General features: G+C 43.9%; 1 protein-coding gene across 5 annotated transcripts in view; it reads right to left on the minus strand.

Moving 5' to 3' along the window:
* AEBP2 (AE binding protein 2) overlaps nucleotides 1–19,447 on the minus strand; it is a 42,288-nt gene extending 22,841 nt beyond the window's left edge. For all 5 annotated transcript variants that reach the window (XM_088164504.1, XM_088164507.1, XM_014869924.2 and 2 more), the window contains exons 1-2: nucleotides 18,753–19,447; nucleotides 1,504–1,711 (exon numbers count right to left, since the gene is read on the minus strand). In XM_088164504.1, coding sequence (XP_088020630.1) covers nucleotides 1,504–1,711; nucleotides 18,753–19,432 — 888 coding nt within the window. In that variant the 5' untranslated portion in view covers nucleotides 19,433–19,447. The remainder of the gene's footprint in view (nucleotides 1–1,503; nucleotides 1,712–18,752) is intronic.
* Nucleotides 19,448–22,565: the final 3,118 nt, after the last annotated feature.

Genomic DNA, 22,565 nt, shown 5'->3' on the forward strand with positions numbered 1-22,565 from the left:
TCCATTCTCAATAAGTGACTACTTAACCCCCACTTTTCTTCAAATGTAGAGCCATTGCAGCTCAGGAAGGCCTGAAATGCCATCAAAAGCAGCACACAATTTCCAAGGCGCTGGAACACCTCACCGGCAGGTGGCAGACAAATCCTGAAATAAAGCCAGGACACATCCCCATCCCACAGCACCACGCTGCAACTTCCCAAAAAATCAGCTCCAGCAGGGGCTTCAAAAGTGTGAACTGAACGCGACAGTTCCTCTTTCAAATATACAAACACGACATTTCCTAAACATATCTGAAATATCCACAAAACATGTCACGTGAAATGTCACTGGCAAGAAATAAAACACGGGGGGAAAAAAACAAACCAAAATCTGCAAAGTCTTCCAGCTCCTTTTTAAGAATGCAAAGGAGTCACGGAGGGGATAACAAAGATCCAAACACACCTTATTCATTTTATTGTTTCAGCCAGGTTTCATGTAACACTTTTATACACCTGTGGACAGAACTCAGAAATCATCTCATGGGTAGCTAAAAAGCCACTACACTGAATGGATGACTCTGCTTAGATCCTGGACTGAAAAACGCTATCAAATAGGAAGATGTAAAAGTTCAATCATGCCAAAAAATATTAGCTAAATACAGCCGGAATCACAGCTGTCTCAGTGACACATTTACATAATAAATTATTTAAAGTAATGCAAATTAGTACTTTATTTAAGTTTCTCATTCACTGAAGATATAGTGCAACAGCCTAATATTTTCTTTCTGATGAAGTGACAGGACAAAAAGTCAAAAGGTAACAACTATTCTACTTCAAGAACTGATATTATCTCTCCCAGAAATTGAAGAGCTGCAGCACACAGTCCCTAAAGCAGGCAGATTGCTTGTGCTGGATGTAAAGGTAGTTTACATGATATATTCCAGGCATCAGAGGTAATTTGGGAGCTTGAAGATGGGAGGTAGTTAAGTACAAAGTTGAAATTACTCTACTAGAAGATGTTTTTAAACATCAAAATTGAGACCAATTATCATTTGACCAGGGATTAGACTGGAATTTACATGCTTATATATGCAATTCAATTAAAAAAAAAAAAATAGATGCAATTATAAAGAAGGTAAACTTGCCATCAGGATTGCACACAGAGCTGTTTTGTTAAGACTCTGCACTATTGAGTCAGCCTCACACCTTCCCTATTAGACATTCTGGATAGACTCTGCCTGTAGTGAGAGTCCTTTGGTAACAGTAATTAAGATGTGACTTCACCCGAGTTCACATGCAGGAACACGTACACTGAGAGCTTTAAGAAAACTAATTCCAAGTGTAAGCACACTATCAAAACGCTGGTAGTCTCAAATAATTTATTAAAAACAACTGACTACATCCTTAAAGTTAGGCCACTAACTTTGCTGTCACTAGTTACGAAACCGCAATTTTGAAACGGAATATTTACTACTGTCATTGAAGAGCGAGTCAGAAAGAAAGAAAAGCCAAAAGTAACACGAACCCCTCCTCGCTGCCCATCCACGTGTATGGAGCGGATGTGATCGGCCAGGTCGGGGCTGGAGCTGAAGCAGGCGTGGCAGTGATCCCAGCAGCAATTGTAGGCGATGCTCTTGGCAGAGGATGCAGCCACTCCCTGCCCATTCATCATGACCGGCGTGGAACGCCCACTGGAAATTGTGCTGTCTACGTCCATGATAGTGCTGCTTATGCTGCGAGACAAAAAAAAAAAAATAAATAAATAAAGCCACAAGTGAATCAAAGTTTGGATTTGGTGCATGTCAACAGAGCAAATCACAATTGCAGCTCTCTTGTTTCAGTTATAGACAGGTTGAAAACATTGTACAAATGTGGTTCACTGCTTTATTAATAAATGTACAGTTAGGAAACAGCTACTGTAAATCGACAATGTAACTTCTTCTGGACACTGGGAACAAAAAGGAGCAATGGAAAATCCTCAATAAATGGAGCCAACACTAGAGCCTTAAAAAGAATACAGCACTTCAGTTCTACACAGGCTTTAAGGTGCTCCCACATGGCCTCAGCACAGTGTCCATCGTGTGCACGGTCTAAACTAATGCTGTTTGGTTTGGTTTAGCAAAATGTTCCCAGAGAAGGCAGAACCAGCAGAGGAAATCAGTGGCCAGCAGGGGCCACTTTCATCAATCAGCCTTTCTGCTCTGCACCTCGGCAGATACAGAGACAAGCATCAAACGGATCAGAAAAAAACTTGCAGAGTATGTGCTTTCCACAGATAAACCACGAGTATGGAGATGGATATTCTTCCTCATTAAATAGCTACTGATACACCTTTTTAAGTCTTGTTAACCTGCTCAGTTGCCATGAAGGCCTTTTAAGTTTTTCTCTTCCACAAAAGCCACAGCATTACAGAACAGCTCATCTTTGACAGAACCTCAAAGACCAGATGGTCAAATTTGCTTAAACAGGAACGAGTGAGATCAGACTGCCTGTGGTCTTGGTCCAGTGGAGTTGTTAATGGGTGTGTTCAAAGGCTGGGATTTCTGCTGCCTTTCTGGACAATTTTCTCAATGGCTGACTAACCTTGTTGTGGGGGAAGAGGGGAAGTTTCCCAACATCTCATCAGAATTTCCAGTGCTGCAACTTCTGTCTCTTGTCTCTCATCCTTGGCAGCTGCAGCGTTGAGATGACTCTGCCTCCTCCATTGTTAAAGTTGCCATCACATCACTGAGCACAGGAAAACCCTGCCCTCCTCCTCCCAAACCTGAGGGAACACAGGCACTCAGCCTCGCCATGCACTGCACTGGTTTCAGCAGCCTAAGCACTTTGGAGAGCCTCCACCACATCCTCTCCAGATGTGCAGAACTGGCATTTGTTAAACCATTCTGCTTTTAAGGTACAGGTGCTGTTCCTTATTTTTACCATCAATTTACATGCCCAGTATTGTTCTATTACACACTGAGATGAATGAAAGAAAAAAAACACCATTAGTCAAAATCTGAAGATACATTGGCACGTTTGCTCTTCTGCTCTAAGAGTCTCTATTAGTGATTTCTCACATTATCTGTATCTGAATCACTACTATGCCAGCAGGTTTTTTCCGTGACAGATTTTGAAATAATCACATATATTTGCTTTGTTTACATTTCCCATTCTCACCCACCATGGAGATTTCACTGCATTAATGAATAAAAAGTGACTTGCCTTAGTCTAAATAACAGATTCCCTTTAGCAGTGCTCCCAGTTTAGTTTTAACTACCCTGAGTAATTTGGTTTCATGAACAAACTCTTATCTCAAGAGATAGCAGCAACATAACATATCCCAACCACAGAACCCTTATCTTCCAATTGATTTGCCTCCATCTGTTATTAAAACTGATCAACTTTTTCCAGGCCTTTGTCTTCCAAGTTAAAAAGAAAGCTTCACATACGTTTTCAACACCTTTTGCTTTAATGAAGGTATATCAAATATATAGTTCTGAAATGCTACACAAACACCACATGCCTTTCTTCTACCCCCCTCCCAATTTCAAACAAGCTCTAACAATGTAGAAGGCACAGCTCCTATCCATGGAAGTCATACAGGCTATTTTGTTGCTACACACCAAATTTCCATGTCTCCATTATTTTTATTTTCATCCCTTTTCCACACCCTGAATACACAGAGCTTTCCATGATCCCTCCCCATGTCTCCCTTCCCTCCCCAGTAATCTTGATTTCTTTTATGACATGCAACCTCCCAATCTGTCACTAGCAAGTAAAAAAAAAATATTCCACTGGCCCTGAGCTGAAGCTCCCAGCCCTGGCAGCATTAACAGCCCCTAACTACACATACTGTACAAGTCTTTCAGGATCCCTGTAGGAAATTTCCAGAAGCTTTTTCTGAAAAACCTGTTGCAAATAATCTTAATTTTTCCACTGTGCCAGGCTCACAACAGATGCAGTATTTTCTCCTTTCTCAACTGATGTCTAGGGCAAAAATGATCCCCAAAAATAAACTCTGTAAAACTGCACTGTGAAAGCAAAATTTACTTATGATGACAGAAAAATTGAATAATTACTTGTAGTTAATTGTGGCACCACCCCACCTCCCCCTCAGTTCAAGCTGTGCAAGTAGAGCTTTCTCAAAATGCCACTTGGAAGTAGGTTTGGACATCCAGAATGGCCCAAAGCCCAGGCACCCAGTGCTGTTCCACGGATCAGTGGCCCTGCCAGGAAGCTGCTTAGCCAAGGCTGGCACAGACTGCACATCCAGCTGTGCCACAGCTGGCTCAGGGCACCAAAGAGCCCTGCCCTTCCCACAGCTGAAAGCACCAAAGGAAACTTCTTCCCAAAGATTTTCAAGGAGGAGTTCAAGCTCCAAAGCTGTTTGCAGTCGAGGAGTTTTACACGCACAGCCAGCTTTAGGTGTGTTCTCACACAGCCCACAAACTGAAGAGATTTCTGGCTGAGAGGATGTGTGGTGCTGCTGAGCACAGGGCAGGGGATGAGGGGTATTGAACACAGCTCCTCAGCCTGCTCTGAGGTGGGAAAGGAATGACAAAATGTAACCCTGAACAAGTTTCTGTGAAAGCACTTTGGGGCAGGGGAGAAGTGCACCCTCGTGCAGGGGTGTGTGTGTGGTTTCTCTGTTCCACAGGCATGAAATCTGCTTAATTCCTCTGAAAAAAAAAAAATCCCTGAAAATTATCAACCCAAAGGATGAGAGTTTAGTTCACACTGCCAGTGCAGTGCAACAAACCTTGACACAAAATCACATGTCTCTAATTTTACAGCCCAAGAAATGCAAATGCTTAGGTTTTGTGGGTTTTTATAAGCTATCCTACCTTCTTCTGGAGAAAAATATGTAAAAGTCAACTGATCCCAGCAAAAGCTATCATGACAAGTAGGGTTATTAATGACATAAGAAACCAGTAACACTTGGCAAGCTAATTTAGCTATTCTTGTTTAAATGTTTGCTGGGTTCAGGTTTAATAGCCTAAGTGTTTGCTAAGGGCTAACAGATTAACACGGTATCAAAATTTGGTATCAGAGGAACCAGAATAAAAAAAGGCTGCCCATAGCAGCTAAACCAAATAGTATCATACAGAATTTGGAAATTGAGAATGAAATGCTACATTGGACTATAATTCTATAAGCTACTCAAAATCCTGCCTAAAAATGAGAAAAAAATATAACTCAAATCCAGTCAAGCAGTAACAGCTTAATATTTAAGGTTAAATGCCCCCCCTTCCTTCTAGTCTGAAGAACTTTGAGTATGACATTAAAGAGCACAGACAAATATTGCTGTAACAGAACCAACTAGAGAAATAACTCAATGGTTTATAAAACAAAATGACCACGAGTCACACAACAAGAGATCACTAGGTTTGGGTGCACTTGCTTGAAAAATTTTTGGTACACTCCAACATAAGAAACTCAGTGCCCTGGGAGCACATTCCTTCTCCAGTAACCATCTGTTAAATAAAATGTAACACACATTTTTTGTTTTCTCTCCTGTTCCTCCAGAACCAGCACATTTCAGGTAGTCAGGTGCCTCCCAGTACTAACAAACCTAGAATCAGTTTCTGTCTCACTTAGCAAGTTCTGTCCCTCCCTAAAGAGCTAAAGGCTGCAAAGAGAACGTGTGGGAGACACAGCTCAAGTGTGTGTAGTTTTCTCTCGTCTTTCATACACTGAGAAAAGTATCAGGAAGCTTTTCAGAGAATAGTCTGCAGTACATGGAACATCAAAGACGCTGACTTGGGCGGTCTCTTGACCTGCCCATTTCGAGATGAAGCAGAAAGATAAGTTCTACAGTCAGAGCTGTGGCTGCTACTAAGTCTGTGAAGACTTAACTGCAACACCGTGTCTGTTAGAGCTGCCAATTACCCACCTTCTTGTTTCTCAGAATTTCAGAAAGTGCGTGAGGACAGGACACACAAGTGACATGTGTGCACAAACATGGGCTGGACCACAGAAAAATTGGGTGTATCCTTCAGTCTAGGAACGGGGCTTTTCAATCACACACGACTTTCTGTGTGCTTGGGACGATGTGACAGAGGGAAATGCTCCTTAACAAAGGGAAGGTAGTAATGGAAATTACATCCTTCTGCTTTCTCACCTCAAATCCATAAAGCTTACAAGTGGGAAAGTAATAACGTGTGTAAGAGGAGAAAACAAAATAAGAAAAACACAGACATCTTGGTAATAGAACAGACACTGAAACAGATTTTAAAGCAAGTTTGTCTGCCTTTTGCTAAGCTCCTTTCCCACAGGCAGGAGATCTGCTCCAAGCCTGCCTGCCACTATCAAAGCAGAATGACACGAGCAGAACTGAAGTGCTTGTGGCATTCCCGTCCTGCCAGTGACAGACAGGTCCGCGTTTGCTCCCAGGCTGTAGGCAGGCTCCAGCTCCATTGTAATGGATCTATAGACCATGGCCTGATGAAGAACATTAGACATTTGAGTTTCAGAGAGTTCAGCTCAGGGGTCATCCCAAACAATAGAGCATCAAAAACAGTCCCTGCTGGAGAGAGCCTGCATACACAATAGCAGTTTTTAAGAAGCACCATTCAAAAGACTGACTAATTACTAAAATTTAGAACTGTTACAGCAAGCACAACATGATCTTCGAGCTTATGTTGTCCCTATTTTCAACCTAATCAAGCACCTGAATCAACTTGACGTAAAAATCGCAGGTCTGGAGGCAAGAACTGAATGTCCCTCTGAAATGCCTTACTAAACCCAGAGCTCATTTCACCAGGTCTGCAAACCCTGGCAGTGTGTGCCAAATGCAGCAAGGCAGAACTGAAAACACACAATCTTCTCACAGGGGTCAAACATTTTTCTCTCCTTCTACAAATTTTCCCTCTACCAAGAGATCAACACCTCTGAAACAATATTGGTATTTAAAATGAGTTCATTAAGCAAAAACGTGCAAGCTTAAAATAGAGGAATCATTACCTCAAAGGCATTGTTTCAGGTCTTATTTTTACCTGTACTTATTTTACCTGTGGCTAGAAATAGTACAATCTTCATTATCAAGAACATTAAGGTATTTTTAGCAGCACTTTCATGTTAAAGATTAGTGCTTGCACAATCAAATGCGTCTAGCTGGTTAATTTAGTTCAAACTGTATTCAAAAACAACCCTGAAACAAAAAATAATACCTAAAAACTTGTAAGAAGCTGCCAGTCATTTTCACTTCATAGAAAACAAGAAGCATTTTTCAAGCACTTTAAGTTCTGGATTATTCTGTTTCTTTAAGGATCTGAGCCAAATTAAGCCACTACTGGAATTACATAAATATGGATATTTTCTATAAGGAAAAAAACGAAATCCAAATTATTCACGATTTAAAATGTACAAATTTTAAACTACATATTATACACCTGGGGCCTACTTTTTGTGTACATTTAAATGCGAATAAAACTATAATGAGACTATGATTTAATGCATTAAATAAAATGGTATACTGCACATCACTGCTGACACACACTTGGCTCTCCAAGGAGATTGTTTTCCTCACTACTGCAAGTAATACCTTTTGAAATCCACAAAATGTATTCGTTCCCTGATTTTGTTAATCTTTCAGAAAAACAGAGAGTAAGGGTCGAGGAGGAATATCACCAAAAACCCTGAAAGAACAGCAAAATAATTGCATTTTTAGTTTCCACCAAGTCCCATTAGCAACTGTCCACTTGAAGGGAGAGCAGAGCCAGGCACTGAACACATGCACAAAAGCCCAATCAATTTGCTATTATACTTTTAATGTCTGCTAAACACAGTCCCAGCAGACCTTAACTGGAGTAACCTTCCCCGAGGCAAAGGCAGCCCTAACAGATGGGCCTTGGAGCGTGCCCTGGGGTCAGCCCCAGCCCTGCAGCCCATGCACAGGGGCTCAGAGCACCTGCACCCCTCCCAGAGCAGCCACTGAACTGCACCAAACCATCCTGACACTGCCTGGCTGGGAAATCCTCCTGCTGGAAAGCACCACGTTAACAGGGAGCAGCAATTTCTGCAGCACGAACGGCAGGGTCACTGCCACCAGCAGGGCTGAGCAGCCAGACAGACAGACAGCCAGATAGCCATTCATCCATCCAGCCAGCCATCATCCAGACAGACAGACATCATCCAGACAGACAGACAGACAGCCACTCAGCCATCCATCCATCATCCAGACAGACAGACAGCCACTCAGCCATCCATCCATCCAGCCATCATCCAGCCATCCACCCACCCACTCATCCATCCTTCCACCCACCCATCCACGTGCACACTGCACTGCTCTGAGTTCAGAGAACAGAACTTTGGAAATGAGGATAACCCAGCCACAGAACACCCAGCCCTCACACTGCCTCTGTGACCAAACCCTACTGCAACTAAGCCAACAGGTCAGGCGTTAAAAAAACCAACAAATACCCTGCTAGTTTCTTTCTCTTTTACCAGTGGGTGAAATACTCATTCGTTTCTCCTTACAGCTGCTGCTGCATTGCTCTAACCCACGAGGGAAGATTAAGAAAGAAAACCGAGCTGTTACAGTCAGATAAAACAACCTGAGAATAATGGGAACACTGTGAATGACAGTCAGTCACATCTCACAGCACCTTCAAGGGTTAAAACCTAGAAATCAACACAAAAGCTTTTACCACCTGGAAGACTAAATCACAACTAGGTAGTAATCCCAAAAGAAAACAAACAGCACCAACTGCAATCATTCAATTACAAATACCAAGTCAAAACAGAAACATTGAAAGAAAATAATAATGACATGCTTAGTGACATCACCCAGCACCTCATTATTTTCATTTCACTAAAAAAAACCCGAGTGAAAACAAAAACTTCACTGTTTTCCCCACTACTCCTATTATTTTTCAAGATAAGAGGTGGAAAACTGTGGTGCACAGCTCTGGCCAATGGACAAGTTCCACAAAAACAACAGCTTTTCAACACCACCAAATTCAAAGCTATTTACACTCGATACTTCACAATGCAATCAAAGATCAAGAGAAGATAAATCCTCACAAAACTCCAAAATTATCAAATTATTCACCCTCAGCTCTCATCACTGAGAGGAGGATATTCCACCTGTCCTATTTTAAAATATCTCCATCAATTCCAAACAGAAGAGCCACGAATACAACAGATTAGTAACAGAAATTGTTCTACTGGCTCCTAAACAAAAGCAGAGGAAGAATACATTCCTATGTTTCTGTGCTAAGATTTCATTTTTGCTGACATTAAATGAGTATTAAGCAAACTTTAATGCCAACATCTTTCTGCAGTCGCTGTCAGAACATCTGCATGGGGGAATCAGTTCACAATAAAATGCAGGGCTCAAGGACAGTGCAGCTCAGCTTTTTGTTTTATGCTCTCCAAATGATCATGTCAATTTAAAAGCAAGATTAAAACAGGTCCTAAGAAAAACAAAGCAGAAAAGTTTGAGATTGGCCTGATCTGTTTTTGTTCCTCTGCCCATCTTTGGTAAATTTGCTATTTTATGATGCATCTAGATGCTAACAGACAAACTCCTCCTATTAAATTTCAGTAATTTATCAATTTAATTCCCTAAAACAAACATTTATGTTTCACAAGCAAAACAGTTTGTCTTACTTCAATGGATGTAGTTTGACTGTGGCATGAAAATACCATAATGTTTCAGAGCTCTTAAAGCTCCTTTTCACTGAACCAGCAACCAGCCCAGAGAGAATCTTCAAAGGAGACAGAAAGCAACTTCAGCTACCTGCATATCTAAGGGATTTTTCTGGCTGATTTTGCTGAGAAAACCATTTAAATTTAAACCATTAAATAGAAAGTATCCAAAATAATTTCATGACTGATAATGGTTATTTTCTGAGCTCAGGAAAACCTACCACCAGTAAGAAAAAAAACGGCGTACGTGGATAAACCACCATAAAAGAAACAAACAAAAAAACAAACAAACAGACAAAAAAAAAAAAACAGAGTAAAGAGAGACTGCAGAACACTAAATGGCTGCCAAAGAGAAAGATTACTCAAGGGGCAGCAAGAAATCAGAATAGTTGGATGAAAAAAAAAAAGCCAGGACTACACGAAGTGAAAAGTGCACCCTGTGTTTGGAAGGCAGCACCTTCTGCTCTGGCACATTGCACCCACAAAGACCCCCAGACACAGACAGAACAAACACTCCACAGCCCTTCTGAGGCAAGGGAGGCAAAGCAGGGTAGCCAAAAATAAATCCAAGCAACATAAAGAAAAAAAAAAACATCATTTCCAAGAGTGCACGATTGAAGAAAGCACCCACTCACTTGGAAGCACTTGTGCTTCTGAATCACCCCTAAGCATTTTTTTGGAAATCAAACCTATCAAATCTATGCTTAACACTGATTACATTATTCTAACAAAAACTTGTCAAAATGAGCAGACTCAAAAAGTGTTCATAAATCAATCTTAAAAAACAAGGCTGCAAAATTCTATTAAATGTATGTATTGTTATACGACTACTAAGCAAGCAACACAGAGGAAAATAAAATAGCCACGAGAATTTTATGCAGCATGGCAAGTAGTAACATTAAAAACTTGTTTTTAAATGATTTTTGAAGCAGCAGCTTATTTTAGAGTAAAGCTACATCTAGATAAACAGGTAAAAACACCTCGAAAAGGGAACAACACTGCAAACACTTCAGCCTGATAATATAAAACCAGGGAAGATAGGAAAGCTCTTTGAGATAGAGAAATTGAAGGAACTTAAAATAACAAACATGCACAGGAAACAAAACAAGACTGAGAAAGTGTGTTATGATTCACCACCTCTAGAGCTGTTTCCACTCTCCTGGATCACTTAATTTGATTATTTAGGTTGCTAGCCCTGGAATATCTGAGCTCATAATATTTCCATAACACAAACCCAGGTTATCAGAGGATTTGTAGCACACAGAGCAACTGGAAACACAATGAAGAAATGTGGAATGCCAAAATATCTGAGGAGCAGTGCAAAAACAGAGCAGGTTAAACATACGTGCCTTGTGATATGACAGCACAAAGATGACATTCTGCAAAAGGATTACACAAATCAAGAAACTGTACTCGGTTCTGCCTTAAAGATACACAGAAAACTGCCTTTCATTTCTGGGAACCATGTTATCTTCAGCTTGATAATCTCCCTGAAAAGTTAGAGAGCAGCAACAAGTGGTTCACAATTTTCAGTCTTTACTGATAAAGGAGTGTGTTTACTAGCAGAAGTTAGGAGAAACAGAGAAGGAAAACGCTCACTAAAGAACCACCAGAAATAACTTATTTTTTTAACAGTGCTTCCCACTTGGAGAACCATAATCACCGAGAATGCCTAACGAGCACTGGAACATGGTGGTGTCAAGGAAATCTCACCTGCTGTGTTACCCTCCCATCCTCCCAGCCTCAGGATCTCTCCCACCACCCCAGAACACGAAACACAGAAAACAAGTGGAACATAAAATGACCAAAGAGAGATGCAAATTCACCGAGTAGATCTAAAAAATCCTTCCAGTTTCTGTTATCATCACGTTAAATTCAACTTAATACAGAAAAATATCCACAGCTAGGATAGCATTGTATAAAGCAGCAGCCTTGCCTATTCCTACCTTGCTCCTTCAGGTATTAACCAGGCACCAAAAGCAAAGAAAGCAGCAAAGTACAACTCCACTGACTGGCTTAATTCTTAATAAAAAGGTCAGAAGTTAAGGTTTGACTCCTGTTCTGTGGGACACTGAATTAACTTCACCTTGTACCAATTGTCTAAGCTGTAACTTAGCATTCAAGCCAACCTAAGGAAGTCTACTTAAAGATATGCCAAAAGGAGTTTGATTTCAAAGGAAAAAGAAATATTTACAGTTCTCTGTTTGCATATATTGAAAATATTTCCTTTGCACTTTTAAGATTTTTTTTCATTTGGAATCTAAGTGATTACTACAATAAATTAAAATGATCAAAATAAGGACTTCACTGCAGTTCTACAGGGGAGCTAGTAATTTATACAAAAGGCTACATGGGATGACATTTACAATAAGTGGAAATTCTTTATGCCAGGTTCTTATTTAGGCATATTTAATAAATTATAATAGCACTATATGAGCCAACAGTAAGTTTTTTACAAGTCTCAGCTCAAACCACCAAGGTGCAGTTTTGTCCCTCTGACATTACACGAGCTGTTTGAATTACAGCATTCCTTTATGGATGACAATAGGACTTTCAAAATCATAACAAATCTTTTGCTTTCCCCTAGCAAATGTCTTGGCATATACCTTAAGTAACCTCTATCAAAGAAAGAAAGTATCCATTAAACATTAGCAATAGAAGTTCAGCAAAATTTATTTAGGAATGTAAATTCTCATATAGCGAAGAAAATTAGATGTGGGAAAAGAAATCCCAGGTCTTTCTTGCTTTGCATTTTGCCATTGTTAAGGGGGAAGAAAAGTACTTCAGCATCTCAAAAGGCTTCAGAATTTTTCCCCAGTTCTTTGTTGGTTTTGAATGCTGCAAAACCACAACTGTAATCACTGTCTTTTCGTATCACAAAACCAGTGATAAACAGCAAGCACAACACAGAAAATTTGTATTTCATTTTCTAAAACAAATACTTTTAAACATGTTCATATTTAAATGAACCCCAGAGAGAAAGCAAGTTATAAAAAAGAATCAGTTATATGGATAGATAACCAAAGAAATCTCTACCTCAGGAAATCTTATAAAATTATCACTTTGTATTTTTGCAAGCCATACCATTGTATTTTTTAACAGCGACTGGGAGAGTGGCTAAAGCTCCCTGCTCATACAAAGTTCCTTATCCTCTTCTGTTCCTGTCTCCTGCACAACTGAACTGGAGATTGCATTCCCACCTGTTTCGAGGACTCCCTGCAATTACTTGGCTACTTTACAGCAGAGACCAATTTTTCACTGTCTTTGGGTTAAGTTCCCTTTTCCCCTCAGGCTATTAGACATATCTCACTCCCTATAGTCCCTGAAGTTTTCTGTGTGTATCTCACATCATCCCCTTGCCAGAAACCTCAATTCCTGCCTCCAAAGCTCCATCTGCTTCTCATCTCCCTTCCATTCCAGCAGCAGACTGTTCTACCACTGCCCCAAGGCAAAGTCTTCCAGGTGTATTTCCACACCAGCTCTGTGCTCCTCATTCCCCCACTGCTCCTCTCCACTTGGACACGGGTTTTAAATAAATAAGTAAATGCAGGAAAGGTACTAGAAAGCTGTGGACAGATCTGAGCAAGAGTGGTATGGTAGAATATTGCCACTGCATCATCCAAGACAGTTGGTTTGATCTGTGACCAGCTCCAGAAATGTGATGTCACATCTCTGCCAAACGGCTGTGCAGGCTGCATGTAACACCCTGTTTAACTTCGCTGGAAAGTGAAAAAAAAAGGGGGGCAAAAAAGGAAAGACCAAGACAGTTTTTTTCCATTACTGCCTAGGAAATTCCCTGAAAAAACCCACCCATTAAACCTTGCATTTAGAAGTTACCAGACTTGATGATGTCACAAACGTACACAAAACACACACAGACCCGTGTGGATGTTCAAATCCTACATAAAAGCAAAACTATTTCTGTCTTAGCCTGAATAGCAAAATGTTTTTCTCAAATTCTGTGAAGTATATTTACATCTTACTACAATAACTATAACAGCTCATTATACCAAGCTCTTTCATCTAGTTCACAAAAAGACCTCATGTTAACCACTCAATTATACCAACCAACAGCTTTAGTAATAAAGATACTCACCATACAAAATATCTGGGCTGTTTTGTTTTCCCATCAAAAGCTATTTTCTCCCGTGCCAGAAAGGCCTGAACATAACCATTACCGAAACAAGGGGTTTATTTTGCAATTTGAAAGCAAATAACTACAGCAACAATAAATGCAGTTAGAAATACTGCAAATACAATTTTCAGCAGAATTTCTGAAACTTGGGTAAACTTCTGTATAGCTCACTGTGAAATGGCAATATTACACACACTCAAAAAAAAAAAAAAAAATTTAACGACTTAACCACCTTGCCATAAGTGCTAATGAAGAATTCTTCACTTCCTGCATAGGAACAAGTGAGGTTACACAGCAAAGAGAGGCCTGAAGCACTTTTTAATCTGGTCACATGGACCCATGAAACACACCTATTAGTACCACATGTCCTCCATATTATATCTCAAATTTATTGTTATGCCTTTATAAATGTCACTCTTACAACTTACGTGCCACTGCCAAGTCAATCGTGAAAGTTGTCCACTTTTAAGATTTTAAAAGATAGACAAAATAAAGACTTTTTATAATTAAAAGACATTATAATTAAAACTAGTATTTTTAAATCAGCAGGTCTTAAAGGTTGACAAGGCCTTAATTTTACATGAGATTTAAAAACACTCAGACTAGAGCCTGGAATTTTCATGTCTGAACCTCTTCTCTTTCAATCCATGAGTTCCACACTGTCATTTCACTCAGTAAAATGAAAAAACTTCACAATCTGAAGCACAAACAAGTTTATTACTGAAAAACTTATCTGAAATGCGTTTTCAAAACTGCTCATCTATTAAACAGGAACAGAATAATAACAGAAACGTTTCTAGAAGTATTTTGCAAGTCTTATGAGTCTTATGTGATTAAGAACACAAATTATCATTGAGTATTCCTTGAGGCAGGGCCTCTCAATAACTGACTTGTTGGTGAATAACAAAAAACATGGAAAGGTTACCCCCCACCCAAAAAAAAACAAGTGAAAAGAAAAAAAAAAAAAAGAAAATAAAGTCTTACAAGTTCCATGAAAAGTGCCTGTGAGTAAGAGGGACATGATTTAGTCTGTGCCTAAGGGAAAAATCACTACATAGGTGCAAAGACAACCTGTTACACTCGGCCTAGCAGCACACCAGTCAGCACAGCTCATCCTGCAGCCTGTCCATGCTCCATGCCAGCCAGGAGCAGGAGGGAGCAAAGGATAAACTGCTAAGAGGGGTAAAGATAATGTAAGAACAGCAAACCAGGGCTAACTGCTAGGTGACAAAGATACAAGACAAATTCACAGGGATGAACAGAAAAGCTCTTCATACAGATTTACTACTCAAATTTCTGCTCAGTAACTTCTTTAAAACTGCAAGACCTACCAGTGTTTTCTAAATCCAACAAAATCTGACGATGAAACTATTTCAGATTTAAATATATTTCCATAATAAGCGTTCCAGTAAACAACATTTAAATTATTTCAGTAAACTAAGTGTCTGTAAGAAAATGCCACAATTCAGCAATAACAACACCAGGGAGCTGCAGATGCATCTCCACTGCTCTCAGCTCAGCTGGTTTATACCCAAATCCACGCATTTGCTTAGGTCCAGCTTCAGTGTTTATAGTTAACTGATCCATTATTTTTTTCTTTTCAAGTCCTGTCAAATGTTTCTCAGCACTGCAGCAAGAGGATTCTGGAGGAACACATCCATCCTTTCAGCACAGGGCTCAACTTGGAGAAAGCCACATGAAAATGAGCAGCATTCACGTGCTGATAATAGTCTTTGTTCCAACTGTAAATCCAGAGGATCACTAGGTTTCAATGCAGACTATTCTTACTCAGCCAGCTGATCTGAGCCTGCTCACAAATAACACACAAACTCCTTCATAGCAGCGGGAACTTAGCAGAATTCCCAGGGAAAACATGGAAGTACTACAGATCAACGAGATACCTGTCAGTCCTGGAGGGGCTGCACGGAGCTCTCCTGCTGAGCTGAAAATGTTACCTTGGTTATTTATCCTAGCTAAGTATCAATCTGGGGTTCGCTTTTTCCTTTCTGGGTTTCTTGGGAGGGAAGATAAATACGTTGTAACAAAGTATAAAATCTATCTGTGTGCACGGAAATGGAGAGTTAAAATTCCTGAATCCTAAATTTCAGGGCACTGACAGTCACCTTTATTTTTATTTCTCGTGTTATTATAAATACTAACAAATTTCCTACAAATTATTTTTTCTGTCAGCAGATACGCCCAAAAAACACTAAAATGTTAAAAATAGAAGTTGCTGAACAGTAGCTGTACTTTTACCATATGCAAGACTTTCCTCTTCCTCTGCTTCGCTTGTGTTTGATATCACGAAAGGAAAAATCAGAGATAACATAACGTGGAGAATGATAAAGAACATGCACAAGGAAATGGGAATTTGATCGCTCATGGAATTCAGGCCCTCCTACCACACCCTTTTATTCATTCAAATTTTCTGAAGAGGAAGCAAGAAAAAAAATCCCAAGCCCAGGGGCATGATCTGAATGTTACCAAACCTGCTGACAGGAGGAGAGTCTTTACCAGGTACACTCTCCTATAGCAGCTTCCTCTGGCTAAAGCCAAGCTCTGCAAAGTCAAGCCTCTCACTTCCATCTCTTCCCTTTCCTCTCCATTCTCTCCCCAGGGAATCTTACTTTACAGCACAGGGAGAGTCAGACACCGAGCTCCTCGGGACGTGGGGGACACAGGGAGCCAGCAAAGGCCACCAAGCATTGTACAATAAACTATCTCATACAAAACAACACTTCATAGACAAAATTCTCTAATAGTCACAGAACTTACACTTGAATTCAGAGGTGACCAAATCAATGAATGATGAATTTTTTCAGGATTTCAATGCATTATTATATACCTGTGCCTCCGGCCTTAAGTCCAAAATGTTTCCAGCTCTTCCTTGGTATTTCACTATTCCAATTTACACACTCCAACTCTTCAGCACATCCCCTACCCTTTGCAACACTCTGCTTGTCTGTGAGATCATCTGAAAGGCACACGATTATGTTGTGGCTGCCTTCCAAGCAGCAGCAATCATTTGGATCACAATGTCAAGCAAGCAACATGCTGGACTACATGTGACGAAAATCATGAAACATTCTAACACGCTGCAGCAAAGAGTGCACACCGAACGAAATTTCCCAACACCAGGAATGACAAATGGCACTCTCGGTAGCGTTGCTCTTCTCCCACCAATTCCACAAGCAAGCCTTAGAATTAGAGCACAAAACGAACTCTCAAAACCCTAAGTTTGCATCCTGGCAGGTCACGATAAAACTTTGCAAGGATTAAAAACAAGGCACAGAACACAAAGAGTCCCACTCCTCCAAGAGAGCCTGTACTGGTGGCAGGGGAAGGAGCAAGGACCCACTCACGTGGATTTAACCGTGTACAGCCAGAGGACCACGAGAACAATGACACAGAAAGAAAGTAGCAACCAGCTCTGGAGTGCACAGGGCATAATGATGCTACCACCAGAAAACCCCTGCGAGTTATTTCTGTTATTTCCTCACCCCAGACACACACTTGGATAAGATCATTTGGATTAGATTTCGACTTTCGTTCTATGAAAAACAAGAAACTGTTCTCTTAAAGCTCCTTTATGTACCTGGTGTTTTTCCAGAAGTCTACTACCATCCTTAGTCAACTGCTCATAAAATCTCAGCTTTTGAAAAAAACAAGAAACAAACGAAACCTACAAACAAACGCCAACATCCACACCCCCTTTCCACTTGCATTAGTTTGGGAGAAAGAAAATGGGACTTCTGTGAGTCTCAAAAGTCTGATGGAAACCAAAAACCTGAATTCTTTTCTGTCTTCTTAAGACGTTTAGGCCAATTACATGATTTTGGGGAACTCTGACTCACGAGGGCTTTGCTGGGCTGGTTTTAATCTTCGAGGTTAGGTCTAGTCATGGCCCATTTTCATTCTGAAATATGGGTGTTTGTACAGTTACAAAGATTTTGATCGAACACATATTCACAGTACGTTTCTGGACCAAACCACGTAATTCTCCACACTTAACACTGAAACTATCTTAAGAAAATACAAATAAAATTCTAATTGTTACTTAACTGGAACTACTCTAGCAGGGAAGTCCGATACTTTTCCTGCTAAACGTATAGGGAAAATTGTACAAGTTTCTAAAACTATTCGAAAGGTCTAATTAGTAAGAGGCACACAGCACTTGCACACTGCTTTTACATCCTTTTTCCATCCTATTTTCAGTTTTTCAAGTCAACTGTCGCATACAACATCCACAGCTACTACATAAGCCACGTTCTTTGAAATGCTTGACTTAGTAGGGTGAAACAGACCTGAATGGTAGAATTCAACCATGTGTGAGAATTCGGTCGTGCCTTTTCACCAGAATCGAGCCAGAATCTTGATAAAACGAAATGTGTAGCTCGAACGTACAAAAGCTCAAGAACCCATCTTTACAGATTCTGTAATTCACAATTACAGAACTCACTCCAAGATGACTTTGAGCCTCCAAATGCTGAGCTTTGAGCCTCACTTCACACTGTGCACGATTATTACTTGTGCACGCGTAATGCAGGAAAGGCTGGTCTCCTTTTTATTTTAGTAAACTCGCTTTTTTTTTCCCCGTCACGTTTTAAGAGCTTTTCACCCGGTTTTTCTCCCTCTAGAGCACAGCCCGTGTTGCGGGGGCAGGTAAAACCGCATCCAGAGACGCATTTCCCATCTCGAAGCTTCAGTGCACCCCACCTGCGCGCTGGCCAAGGCACAGCCCCGGAGAGCCCCGAGAGCACCATCTGAGAAAAATCCGCAGCTTCCGAGGAAAGAGGCCCCGCAGGAGGAGGAGGAGGCAGCGCCCGGCGGGGCCGCTCGGGGCTCTCCCGGCCCCCTCCTCCGCAGGCAGGCCCGAGCGGCAGGGCGGGGGCCCGGCACAAGTTGGCCGCACAAACCTGTGGCTGCCGCGCCGGCCCCGCGGCCCGGAGCGGGGCGGCGCCCGGGGAACGGGGGCTGCCGAGGCGGGGGCGCGGCCGGACACTGACCTGTCCTCCGAGTCCATGCGGCTGAGGGGCTCCCCGTCCGACGACATCTCCAGGCTGCCCCGCCGGCCCCCCGACGTGGCGCTGCCGCAGCTGCTGCCGCCGCCCGTGCCGGGGCCGGTGCCGTATCCCTCGTCGCCGCCGCTGGACACGCTGCTGGAGCTGCTGCCGCCCCCGCCGCCGCCGCCGCGGCCCGGCCCGTCCTCCTGGCTGCCCCGGGGGCCCTTGGGCTCCTCCTTGGCGTCGGCCTCGCTGCCGCCGCCGGGGCTCGGCGAGCGGGTCTCGTCGCTGCAGCAGCCGCTGCTCGTGCTGCTGCTGCTGCTGCCCACCAGGCTGCTCTCCTCCTCCTCGCCGCCCTCCTCCTCCTCTTCCTCCTCCTCCTCCTCTTCCTCCTCCTCGTCCTCGTCCTCCCCGTCCCCGGCCTGGCTGGCGCTCTCCGGGCTCGGCTCCGACATGCTCTCCGCCTCGCCGTTCAGCAGCAGCAGCGGCTCCGGCTCCGCCGCGGACGAAGGCGGCGGCGGCGGCGACGACGACGACGACGAGGAGGATCCAGCCCCGCCGCCGGCGGCGGCCGCCACCTCCGCCGCCGCCACCTCCGCCTCCTCCTCCTCCTCGGCGGGCGCCGCCTGCCCGGGAAGGCGCCGCTGGGGCTCCGCCATGTCGCTGCAGCGAGCGGCCGCCATGGCGCCTGCGAGTCGCTGCCGCGCGCGCGGGGCCGGCCGCGGGAGTGCGCACGGCGGGGGCGTGAGCGCGCGGCCCGTGCGCGCCCGCGCGGCCGGTGCGCGCTCCCGCGGGCCCCGCGCGCCCCCCCTCCTTTTCCCTCGCCCTCCTCGCGCACCCGCGCCGGCGGGGAGGGGCGGGGCGGGGCCCGGCTCGTGCCGCCGCCGCCGCACGCGCTACGGAGCGCGCCCGGGGACAAACAACGCGGGAAAGAGGGCGGAGCGGCGGCGGCCACCGCCCCCGGCGAGAAGGGATCCCGGCCTGAGTCTGCCGGGGAACCATCCCGCCGGGAATCCCCCAGGGAGCCCCGCTGGAATTCAACAAGGATCTCGCCTTGAAACCCCCGGAGATGCCGGCTGGAATCCCCCGGGCATCCCGGCTGGAATTCTCCAAGGATCCCGGCTGGAATCCCCCGAGCATCCCGGTTCGAGTCCCCCGGGCATCCCGGCTGGAATCCCCCGGGCATCCCGGTTCCCACGGATAGCGGGCCGTGCGGCGGGGATGAAGCGCTCCCGGTCCCCCCGGCTCGCTGCAGGACAGATCCCGGCAGGACATTCCCGGCTGGCGCTGCCGGAGCTGGGTGGCTCGGGTGGGGCCAGGATCGCTCCGGTGGCACCGGGCACTGCGGGTCCTCCCACGGGCACCGGGCGGGAACGGGACACTCGGAGCGCACGGAATGGGAGAGCCCAGCTCCTCGGGAAGGGCTGCGGGAAACACCCGGGCACCAGAGCCACAGCACGGCTCCGGGAGAGACACCGGGAAAAGGGACACCGGGAAAAAAAGGGGACACCGGGAATAAAGGGGACACCGGGAATAAAGGGGACACCGGGAATAAAAGGGGACACCGGGAATAAAGGGTTCCTGCGCCACTGACGAACGCGCTCCGTGCAGTGAGGAGGGAGAGTAAACCTCCATTGGCAGGGAAGAATCTTCCTGGCTCCCGGGGAAAAGTTGTGTGACCAACTGTGGAATATCACAGATGGGATTGGGTTGGAAGTGTGACCTTAAAGATCATCTCATTCCAAACCCCTGCCATGGCAGGGACACCTCCCACTGTCCCAGGCTGCTCCGAGCCCCATCCAGCCTGGCCTTGGGCACTGCCAGGGATCCAGGGGCAGCCACAGCTGCTCTGGGCACCCTGTGCCAGCCCTGCCCACCCTGCCAGGGAACAATTCCTGCCCAATACCCAATCTAAAATTATGGATGTATAAAAGGGGAAAGGTGAAATGTCAACAGGATAGCTGTCAATCACTTAGAAGCCTTCAGAACAGAGTTTGAAAATGAAGGTCATTTAATGATCATGCAAAATGGGATAAAGTTTACTATAAAGTACATAGGATGGGGATTTGCAGTAGAACAGAAAGGCAGAATCTGAACCCAGAGATAAAAGGTAGTTTCACAAATTATTGGAGAGATGAAATTGAAAGCTATTCAAACAAAGGTAAATAAATCAAAAGTAATAAAATGCTATTCCATGTGAATTTTAAATATCTTACATCTGTCAGTCTTTAGCCAATGCTTACAGAGCTTGCCACATTTCAAACAAAAATCATGAAGCCGTGGTAGTTAAGTTTAAAAACAAACTGCAAAACACAGAACCACAACTCAGCCCAGAAAAGCACTGTCCCTTCTGCACTTGAGGAAGAGCATCACCAACCCCAATTACAGCAGGCATATCTGGCATGTCCACAGAGATCCCAGATCCCAGGAGAAGTGCACAGGATTAAAATCTGGACAAGGTGCTCCAAAAAGCTGCATTTGCATAGCTGGGAATGGCTCCCAGCCCATCCACAGATGTAGTTGTGAGCAGAAACAAGAACAAGCTGTGGTGGAGCAGCATCGAAATAGAGACCCACAGCACTGGAACTGCCACAGGGGCCGGGGGACTCAACATTGAATTAATCTCTGAAAACAAACCAATAACATATTTTGCCTGCAGACTAGCATAAGCAAATTTTGGAAACCAGCAACAATGAAAAAGTGATGATAGCTCCTCAGATTTCTTGAAGCCAGCCTCAGCTAGAAAGTGGAAATGCTAAGAATGCTTAAAAAAAAAAAAAAAAAAGAGGGGGAAAAAAAGACAAGAACAGCTGCAATGCTGTTTCTCATCTGTGCAAGATGTGTATTGCAGGTCTCCTGACTCCAGAACAGTCCCCAAACCCTGAGTTTGTGTTCCCTGTTGTGCCTGGTCAGTGTGTGCTGTGCTCTGCTCTCTGCTGGGGAAGCCGTGGGGCTCCCACTGGGTGTTGCAGTCCCTGCTCTGATTAAACACGAGGTGTGACATTTTAAACATAAGCCACGCTCGGATTCAGTCCAGGAACGGCAGGAACTGAAATAATTGCGATGTCTCTGTTACCCACTGATGCCCTTCTGCATTCAGCAAGGGACAGAATCAGAGAGGTATCAAATAATGAGAAAACAAAAATACATGAAGGGCTTCGGTAAAAGACACCTTTCCCAAACGATGAATATGGGACAGAGGGGAGTAAAGTGATCACAAAGAGCTCCGGTGTAAATTGTCCTGATGGCTCTGCTGGGTGCTCAGGGCCACCAATGTCCTTTTTTCCCCCGGTCCCTCTGGGATTTTGGAGGTGCTGTGTGCCCGCACAGACTCCTTGTGTTTGCACTGAAAGGAGCAGGGCGATTCCACCTGCCCCTTTCCCCTCTCCTAAGCCAGCTCGTTAGGTAATTTGTGTATTCAGAGAGGGTCAGGGGAGGAAACCTCAGGATATTTCTATTTTCTGACGGAAATCACTGGGCATTTATCGGGGTCACTCCTGCAGCAGGCACTCAGAGAAGAAAAACCCTGTGATGATCTCTTGGTGTCCTGCTCTCAGGTTTTCAAAGGCACAAAATTCTGTGTCCAGGCTCGGCCCTTGAGTGCTGTGATAAAGTCCTGACCAAGTGCAAGCAGCAGTGATTATTTCTCTCTACAAACCCACACAGCTTACCGAAGCTACATTGCCTTTTTCTCCAAGGTTTTTTGACTTTTCAAACCTCTTGAAAGGGATCTGTCAGAGAACAGGTGATTCTGCAACTCGCAAAAGCATCTAAATCATTTACATTTGAATGCTGTGATAAAAGCTCAAAGGAGGA

The sequence above is a fragment of the Sturnus vulgaris genome, chromosome 5 (assembly GCF_052056855.1).
Source record: "Sturnus vulgaris isolate bStuVul1 chromosome 5, bStuVul1.hap1, whole genome shotgun sequence".
Classification (NCBI taxonomy): Eukaryota; Metazoa; Chordata; class Aves; order Passeriformes; family Sturnidae; genus Sturnus; species Sturnus vulgaris.